The sequence below is a fragment of the Anopheles bellator genome, chromosome 1 (genome assembly GCF_943735745.2).
Source record: "Anopheles bellator chromosome 1, idAnoBellAS_SP24_06.2, whole genome shotgun sequence".
Lineage (NCBI taxonomy): Eukaryota > Metazoa > Arthropoda > Insecta > Diptera > Culicidae > Anopheles > Anopheles bellator.
The window spans coordinates 54,346,972-54,356,641 of record NC_071285.1 but is presented as its reverse complement, the minus strand read 5'-3'; the positions used below and the strand labels follow the sequence as shown (position 1 = coordinate 54,356,641).

Genomic DNA, 9,670 nt, shown 5'->3' with positions numbered 1-9,670 from the left:
AAGCCAAACGGATTGATGTAATCATTAGCCCACCACAAACCCCGAAAGTTGACCCAAAACAATGGCCCAAAGCACACTATGGCCAAAGACAGTGAACAATAGTCACCCGATCACAAACATTCAATAAAGTAAATTGAATTCGGTGGCTAATAGTACGCAACTGACCCACAAACACAAACACAGCGCAATCACAACACAACACTTCTTCATTATGTAGAACTCCGTGGGTTTACGATTATGATATACGCTAGATAATAAAGTCGAGCCGAAAGCCGAAATCGATGAGCATTTAAGGCGCAGAACGGAAAAAAGGGGGCGCCAGTGAAGAGGATGTGCTTAGAGAATAAAACGGACCGAAAGCAAAGAAAAAACCAAACAAAAAGTGACAAAACAAGCAGTAAATTAAACCAGTTCCCAGTCCTCTACCTAACGATGCACATCTTTCCACAAACGTGTCACATGTTTAATGATAACAAGAAACTAAGTAAATGAACAAGCAAGAAATGCGAATTGTTTTCTTCGCGGCGAGAAGAAAACAAAACAAACCAAAGTAACAAACGTAAAATGTTTAGTGTTGCTAGGAAAAGAACAAACCCACAAACCACAAAAGAGTTATCGTACACCCAAGAAGATGAGGCGTTTCACCCATTCTTAAGCAAAGCAAAACCCATCCACGTGTGGAATGTTCGGTGGAAGGGACTTCGATTGATAGGGGCCGAAAGATGGGGCGATAGGGGGCCGCGGAACAGTAGGCGGAATAAGGCGTGGACGGCAATCAGGGGTGGTGGTGGACGAATGCCGTCTGCGGACGCGAAGTGTGTTGTAAAGCGTGGTAAAGCAGTTGTTTCGTCGTACATGTTTCTGTTTCAGTTTATCGTTTTAACGTTTCCTTTCTACAAATCCGACTATGTACAAAGCGGTCAAGAAAATCGATAGAGAAAATAAATGAAAAATTATATGAAATTCAATAATAAAAATTAAAAAACGCAAAGTATTCCCAAGCACTACTGTGATAAATACGGTGGTGGTGTCTTACTTTTGTTATGAAGATCTATTTTCCCAGGAAACGCTCACCACAACCGTCAGTTTGAATGCACACCACAAACTCACCACTACGTGGCTCTACGCACCTTGGTCGAAGTAAGCGTTCCCGGTCTCTGGAGGTGAATTGACAGGACCGTTCGGCGTTGTTGACAAAAGTCGTTGTTTATCAAAAAATAGTGCCGTTTTGTGGATCGCAAACTTTCTTGCCGTCGGAATGATTCCGTTCTTTCCTTCGCTGCAACCATCGGCGGCATACAACCTGTGGTTTGCCGTCGATGAATCGTACGACGATGACGCAGAAGTCAGCACGATGGAAGCGGATCATCAGGATTGGGTAAGGGCGGCAAAATTCGTAATGAAAGTAGTTCCATCGGAATAGCAATGAAAGATTGCGTATTTCAGCTTAATCGCATAGGACTGATCGGAGCGGACTTAACGCCGATCGGCAAAAGCTCAAGCGAGCACATGGAAAACATGGACACGGAAGATGAGGATGGTACGTATTTGCTCGGTCGCATCATTGTTGCCTTTCGCCTGAACTGTTTGCCTTGCTCGTTTATATTGTGTACAGCAAACGATGAGAGTGACGATTCGGATAATTCAGACGAGGACGACGATGAGATGGAGGACATGAACGGTCGTAACATTATCGGAAACGACACGGTTATGGACGATATGGTTGGAAACGACACGGTTTAGTTCGGGCCTACGATCGGCGGCACAGACGGGACCGCCTCAAGCACGGCCACCCGGATTATCCCAAAGCTGATGGAGAGTGGAGCTCGTTGCGTGGATCTCAGAAAACGGCGTCTGGGTTAGGGTGCGAAAGAACCGGCGAACGCATCCCGTGCCAACGGTGTAATCTTCTCTGTCTCGGCGAACAGGATGCGGCCACCGCAGGAGATCACCTTTACTGTGAGGGCCAGTTGTGTGATAAGGCTGTAAATTGTAGAGTTTCTCATTTAGACCCTCGGCCTGTACCGTGTGACCGTGCAAATGAATTCCAAACATTTTATCTTTAAACCGCAAAAACTGTCGCTAGAACCGTTACGTCACCGATCCTCTGAAACGCCAGATCCACGAGAAATGAGGCGTGGCGACCCACGTCGGGAACAGCTAGTGTAATATATGAATAAAACAAAAATACAACCGATTTGCTTGTACTTGTCCGTACCATATCTATTTCTCATTATGTATCATACCGTACTTTACGAATAAGTTTCCTACATGCTAAATAAGAATTCTCCCACCAACGGGAAAAGGATGATGTGCAGGGTGGGCTGTGCGTCATGCTTTTGTGTGTGCGATACGTGGACGGCTCAATGAGCAGCCGAACAGAACACAAGACGCTACACGAGCCCTCTCCTGACGTGAGTTTATGAGGGGGTTGAATTTTGTAACAGATGCTCTACTGAAGATCAAATAACGCTCACCACGCGCGGCTCACCGCCGGTTGTGGAGCTTCGCAAAAACTTCCACAGTGGAAGTTACGCCCTTCTAGCTTTCTATTACCGTTGAAAATGTGTCGGGTTAACTGATAGGAGTATCGATGACAGCACAGCGAAGATGCGAGTGAATACACATAAGAATACCGATGAAATAACTCAACAAAATGCCGTTCACAATTCGTTGCGGTTACATGGAGGAGCATGCTTCACTCGCTCCAACAAAGTTTGATGAACTGTCCTCTAAACGTTATCCAACACCCCTTCTTTTTCCACACTCGTGCCAAGAATCGCACCTTCGCTTACCAGGCAGAGTAACAAAAGTAAAAGAAAAGGGAAGGCGATTCGTGCGGAAACCCGCGGCCAGTGCTGCTACTACTATACACTACCAACTGTTTTGGTATTAGTATTAGCAGCAACAACAGCCCACGTACCGTCACCGACGAGATATCTTCCGTGTTATGTTTTAAATTTCACATGGTCACTCGTAACTTAAAAAGAGTAAAGATGACAACGTATTGTCCTGAATTGCGTCACCTCCAATTTACACTCGCGGAACTAGCTCCTTGCTGCGTTTTGGTCGATCCTTTGTCAATCGTTTGCCTCTCCGACATGGCCGGCGCTCTGTCGGTCGTAGTAGTAATTGCTTTAGTGTTGTACGTTATACTATTGTTCCGTGTTTCCGTTTCACGATCGCGACCTTTGGAGGGCATCACAACACAAACACACTAGGAGTTACCGAGAGTCTGCTCTAACATCGTATTCATCATCCCACACACGCGATCGGTCTAGCGACGATCGCGAGATCCGCTGCGGCTGCGGCGATCGCGCTCGCGCTCACGGCTCATGCTACGGCTACGCGTCCGGGAACGGCGCGGAGATCGTGATCTGCGTTGAAAGAGAGAAGAAAAGTGAAGAAATCGGACCGGACAAAGGATGTATGTGTTTTTGTGTAGAGTGTTTCGTTGGTGGACGAAAGAGAGAGAGCAAGATTGTGGAAATATGTATGAAATTGCGTTCATTAACAATTTTCTTATCTTCTAACCTAGGTAAATAGATAAAAGCATATGGGCACCACAAGTTATGGCTTAGAATTTCATAATTTGCATCGTGTGCATCGCAGCTTCCTATTTTAGGAAATCGCCACAATGCATTTCTACACTATTCTTCTTCGTCTACTAAACATACACTGAAGTTGAATCGAAAGCGTATCAGCTGCTGCCAATGGTATTTTAGTTAGGACGGCGATTTTCAGAAGTGCAAACATTTTGAATTCGTTTTCTCAAGTGTTTAGTGGACTGCAGATTGCGCAGCCATCATCCGAGCACCATCAGCCTCGAGAAGAAGCTTATTACCTACAATCAACAAACAATTCCACCAAACTGTAAGGAAAAAAATAAAAATCAATTCAAACCATAGAGTGATCCATTGGAACTCGCTGGTTTCGCGGCACGACCACCACAAACTACCCACGGCACAAAGTGTAATTTTCACCCCAATTCCATGAGCCGATACGAAAAAGAAGGAACATCCAACAATTCTCTGGCAATAAAAACTATGCTAGGAAGAAACCAGGCGACCCTTGCATCAGTTCCTTCGACGTCCCGTGTAGAGATCGTGTTCATTTTTTTACTGTGAAATCTAAACGATACAGATGATTCATTTATACAGAAACTAACATGAGTACAGAGTACAACAAAAATACTACAGAGGCAAGTATAGGACTGTAACAGAAGATTGGCACAATGTGAACATTTTTTCCATTAACCATTTCGGAGTCCTTGCAAACACTACACGCTACGCAGAGGAGTCCCGAGAGGAATATGGAAACCACGAAAGAACATATAAATGACTGGCAAACTAGCACTGGTCAGGACACAATTGAAAGCATCGACACACTGGACTGGACAGTGGTCTCCTGAGGGTAAAGTAATGGAAAGTAAAACTAATAAAAAAGAAGGAAAACGAAATCATACCAACATCCTACCTTTTCCGGAAACGGAAGAAGAGATGAGTAGAGAAAGCGAGCACACACGATGTGGAGCATTCGAGATGGTTGGATGCAGCAGTAGGCGGTGGTGGTTGTGTAGTTGGTGGTGATGGTGAAGGGACACATTTTCTGTTTTCCTATCTGGCCATTCCCTACTATCAACGTTCTTTTGGGGGAAGCGCGCGCGCAAGTAGCCATAACACACGGGGCGCGCATTCTGATGCCCGGTCGGAAGGATTGCGCCGATGTGTTCTTAATTTCGGCGATAGCGAGAGCTAAAACTGCCAGGCCATGCAGTGGACGTACTCTGCCGGGAACGCGCGAGTATGTGTGTGTTTGTGTGTAAGAGACGGGTTGAAGATGCCATATCGAGCTCCGTGAAGAAAAATAAAGAAAACCGGAAAAACACCTTCTTCGTGTCCACAGAAGCAACGCACTCACCACGCTGGGTTTAGCTCAATAAAAGCTGTCCAGCGCCTACTGCACGATGTAACGAAGGAGCCTCGTCGACGAAGGATGCACTTTGGTTGTCGTGTTGAGTATCGTGATGACAATATTTCGACGATCAAGTTGATTTTTAGTGCGCGGAGAAAGATGTTTGGAAGAAGACGGATTGAAGCACACTGGCCAACCCACGGAAGCTAGCAGCATTACCGCCCTGTGCGATCATCCGAACACCATAAAGCGCCGTTGTGTGTGAGAGAGGTTATTTCCCATCAAAGTAGTCCCTCCCGCGATCACGATAATGTTGCGCTAGCGGCAGAAGTGTGGCAATGTCGATGAGGATGATCAGCACTTGATCGAGAACACGTCGCTTAAGATTTGTGGCGGGGCGAACATATAGTGTTGGTGATTTCTTCCTACTGTTGTTGTCGGTGAAATGATGGTGATGATGATGGTGCCGAAATGGTGGTGGCGTCGCACGACGTACAAAAGGAGTATCGGGATTGGAGTAGTCATTTATGTGTAGCATTAGGATTTGGGAACTGCGCGGATGGCTTATTTTCATCGAACTGAAGGAAAGTAGTATTAGAAGAAAATGTGAGGCCGCAAGGATGTACTCGGATGGAAAGGTTGGGTGGGCGCCGCCTGTTGTTAACGGTAAACTTACACATCGGTACATGGTGGCTCTGGGCTGGGATAGATGTTGCTGCTGCTGCTGCTAGCGAGCAATTAATCGCAATGAAGTTTGAAGCTCTCGCTAGTAGAATGTATTAGAAGAAGAGGTCCAAACTTGCCCCGTAATGGAGCTCTACAGCTGGTGGCTCGTACAAAGGCCAAGAAGCAAAATATTGCTGGAGCTAGTAGCTGTTTAGTCGAGAGCCAAATTGCAGGAGAAGATCCCGAAGTTGCCCGTACATAGCGCAGTGGCACAGCTCGTCGAACTAGAGGTTCATTTTCCTGCGACCTCGTTTTCTTTGGCAGGGATGTTCTATTGATGTTTGGTGATGGTGGTAGCAGTAGTAGTAGTAGTAGTAGAAGTAGTAGGTAAGTAGTACGGTGGTAGCAGAGCTGGGCTGGTGGTAGGTGATTGGTAGGCAGGGGTGGTAGTAGTCGCAGTGATGATAATAAAGTTGGCAGTTGTGCAAGGGACGAGAAGAAGCCCGATGATGATGATAAATGTGTTGCCAATTTGGGCTCGAACGGGTGACCCATTAACCCTCATCGGACGCACCGTACCGCTACATGCTACAACAATGCGATACTTGCAAACGAATCGAAGGGCGTATCGGCTGGGAAAGAGAGACAAAGAAAAAGAAAAGAAAAAAAAATCCGAGACTTCCGGAGAGGGAGGAAACCACCAGACGACGTTGAGAGTTGGCCGAGGGTAGCAATCATAGGTTGGTAGCCCCAGTTAAAGCTGACGCTGCACTCTATCATCCCATGGTGGCCGCCCTCCATCCCCGGACTCCGGAGGGAAGGTCCGCTGCGAAGGGAGTAGTAGTAGCTGATGGCCGTGGTGGTTCGTTTGTCTGTGTATGTGTTCGAGCCTTCGACAGCAGCACCAGCAGCGGCAGCGGTGACATGGTGATCGTGGCGAACTTGAGTGTAAGAAGTTAGGCTACTGTCAGCGAGAGCAGCATTAGCAGGCATCCGACGGGTGTGGTGCGAGGCGTTGCATGTGACGCGGGCAGCCAGTTCGGTCAAGGCGATACGAAACCGGATTGGACCGTACAGCTTTCATCCCTCCTCGCGGTGTCGTCGCAGGCTAGCCAGCGAACGGCAAGGACACCTCCGAGAGGACAAGTTGAAAGGGTGAAGCAGGCGCACGATTACCGGAAGCGGCTCATCAGCTCAGCCGGTGGCGGTCGTGTGGTCGTTGCCTCAAGTTGTAATGAAAACGGTCCACGGAAGCGACGAATGGCGCTGCTGGGCGGTTTTTGCGTTCGATGCTGCTGCTGCTGTCCCCGGCAGCAGCTGGTGTTGGGCAGAACGGGCGAGACGGAGGTGGTGACGATGGCAGAAGAGGTGGTGGTGATAGTAGCAGTAGAAGAAAAGGAAGAGCAAGCAAACTGCACAACTGAAGGCCGCCGAATGGGATGGCCGCTGCTGACGCTGAAGCCCGGCGCAGAAGAGAGCACCCAGCTTTCCTCCTGCAGTTGCCAGTGGCACGGGGAGCGGCGCTTGCAGTGGTGAAGGAAGTAGAAGCCCACCGTAGAGGCCGCCGCGTAACGACCGAACTGCTGCTGCGCGTCTGAAGGAGACCGGGCAGCGGGAGCACTCGCTCGTAGCAGAAGTAGTAGCAGTAGTAGTGGTGGTGAAGGTAGTATTGGTTGTATTTTTGGTGGTGGATGGTGGTGGTGGTAAAATTGGTGGAATTGATGATGGTGTTGCGGTAGTAGTCTTAGCACTAGTAGCGCTACTAGCAAAATTAAGACAACATGATGTACTGTGACGGAAGACGTCGCTGTCGTGGAGTATCATAGAAGAGTTTGCCCTGAAATTTGTTTGATCAACCATTGGTTAGATTGTTTTGTCTTCTACGTTCTTTTTATCATTGCAAGGACAGGGAGGAAGGCGAGGACCGGCTACGGAGTGTAACGGACAACGGACGACAAGGAAGCAAGCGTCGATCGCGTAGACAGTTCTTATATCCCTGCGTGACAATTCAAACGACAACTTTCCTATCTTCCAGCGGGTTCAGCGCGAAGGCTTTTCGACTGCTGTCCCTCATAAACCCATACTTTACGACCGTAGGGAAAATATGATACTCGGATCGATCGGAACCTCTTTACATTTACGCATTATAACACGCAGTACGCAAACCAGATTTCGCTTCCACACAGTCGAAAAAATAGGTCATTTAAATAGCAAACGAAATTAAATTAACGATACGCTCGGCGGAACTAGACTAGACGGAATTACTTCGAGCGGCAATCATTTCAATGACTACAACACGGTAAAGAACAGCGCGGCCAACTGCATTGTTTAGGCGCCTGTTATCAACAAATTACTTTATCATTCGATACTCGCAACGCTATCATTACCTACAACACAGTGTTGCAGCCATAACGGTAATTGAAAATCTCTTACCTGTACGAACGGCGGGGTCGGCGAGTGCGATCGTCACGGCGGGAGCGTCCCGAGGACATCTCTACCCGTATCCGGGTACCACAGCATCGCCTGTGAACGGGTTCCGTAAGATTAATGTGGAACCCGTAACATCGACCTCTGCCACGAATACTTACGTTCCATCGAGCGAACGAACTGCGTCTTCCGCGTCCCGTTTGTCTTCGAACTCGACGAACGCGAATCCGGGCGGGTTGCGGGCTACCCAGACGTTCCGCAGTGGGCCATACTTGCCGAAGGCACTTTCTATTTCGTGCTTCGACGCAGAGGAGCCTAAATTTCCCACGTAAACCTTGCACTGCAGGTCCCACTCGCGGTAACGTGCCATCTTATCCAGGATGAGGCCTTTGTTTAAACTGCGACTAGCCGTGAAAAAAGTGTGGCGAATAGCGCGCGGCTTGGTGCTTAGCGTGAGGAACCTACGGCGGGGACAAATACGACGCACAACACGCGCTGCTATTTAATCATCGTTCGTCTACGCAGTAGCGAAATGGCCTTGAAAAGTTTTGTTGCTTTGCGGTCGGTATGGGAGTAAAATTCGGTGCTGTTACGAAAACGCATACATTTTTCCATCGTACCCTTTCAAGATGGCTGCCGTAGCAGTGCGTGCTGGGCATGAATTTTCTATTCGATTTTTCACACCCATAGCCGGCGCAAATCAAACGAATAACACTTACTCGGTGTAGAACTGGTGTTGAACGTTAGAAATTCGCTAAATCGGAGAAGATTTTCAGCGAAAATTATCACTTTTTGTGGGAAATTTGCAGACACGGTTTACGAAGAGCACTTTATTCCGTCGTCGTTGACAAGAAATTCGCACTCACTCACTCGTAGAAGGCACTCAGCACCGAAGGCACTCACCACTCCAGCGCCCTCTGTATGTCAGGCATGAAAAGTATGCGAAATGTCAAAAGGAATCGAAATAATTCCGTTAAAACAATGGTTTCATAATGGTTAACTTAAAATTAATTTTAAACAATACATTCAATGCATAAAAACGGCCCGATCCGTTCTTCTGAGATGAAAAAAAAAACAATCAACACGTTTGTATGAAAAAGGAAATATAAGGGAAAAAGAAAGGAGATGGTTGCGGAGGATGTAAACGATTGAGGTAGGCGTAGGAAGATGTGATTTCTCGCCTTTACGTTAGTTTGAACTAACTGAATTGGAAGTAAAAGCATAAAACGATTTCATTGCGAATGGTACGAATTGAACAACATTATGTTCACCTTTCTGCAAGATCGCTCGTGTTTCCATCCAACGCACCTCGTCGACGCACATGCTGACTCACGGCGCGCCGAACGAGTTGTACCTATTTATAAACACGAATCAAGATTTCACTTGACCTATCCCAAACGGCAAGCCGGGAATCGTAGATCAATTCTTCCCCGTCGAGCCGGCACGGTACGCATTTGGGGCAAGGTGCATCCCATACACACGGGTTCGGTTGCTTTCGTTTCGTCTTGACGGACAACTTTCATTCCGGCGGGTGCATTGCTTCGCAACACTGCCCTTGCATTTGCCCGGCCTCCCCGAGCATCGAGCACCGGAATGATCTTCCCTCAGAAGGCGCTGTGCGAAGTGGCACTAGTGCACGTGCAACGGGCCACGCGGTTCTATT

At 47.7% G+C, this 9,670-nt stretch overlaps 2 protein-coding genes across 3 annotated transcripts; one reads left to right on the top strand and one right to left on the bottom strand.

The window, feature by feature from the left end:
* Positions 1–1,194: 1,194 nt before the first annotated feature.
* Positions 1,195–2,206, top strand: LOC131206258 (anaphase-promoting complex subunit 15). Its single transcript, XM_058198742.1, has 3 exons — positions 1,195–1,378; positions 1,447–1,540; positions 1,616–2,206. Exons 1-3 carry the CDS (start codon positions 1,259–1,261, stop codon positions 1,741–1,743), a joined length of 342 nt encoding a protein of 113 aa, XP_058054725.1. The 5' UTR covers positions 1,195–1,258; the 3' UTR covers positions 1,744–2,206.
* On the bottom strand, positions 2,204–8,859 carry LOC131206256 (RNA-binding protein 1-like). 2 transcript variants are annotated; one of them, XR_009156787.1, is made up of 6 exons: positions 8,727–8,859; positions 8,169–8,468; positions 8,014–8,103; positions 5,591–7,417; positions 4,477–5,492; positions 2,204–3,377 (listed from the first exon to the last, which is right to left on the bottom strand). XR_009156787.1 is itself a non-coding variant. In XM_058198741.1 (4 exons), the coding sequence occupies exons 2-4, from the start codon at positions 8,375–8,377 to the stop codon at positions 3,278–3,280; spliced, it is 399 nt and encodes a 132-aa protein (XP_058054724.1). In that variant the 5' UTR covers positions 8,378–8,468; positions 8,727–8,859; the 3' UTR covers positions 2,204–3,277. The 2 variants fall into 2 exon arrangements, 1 of the variants encoding a protein (XP_058054724.1); XM_058198741.1 differs by lacking the exons at positions 4,477–5,492; positions 5,591–7,417.
* Positions 8,860–9,670: the final 811 nt, after the last annotated feature.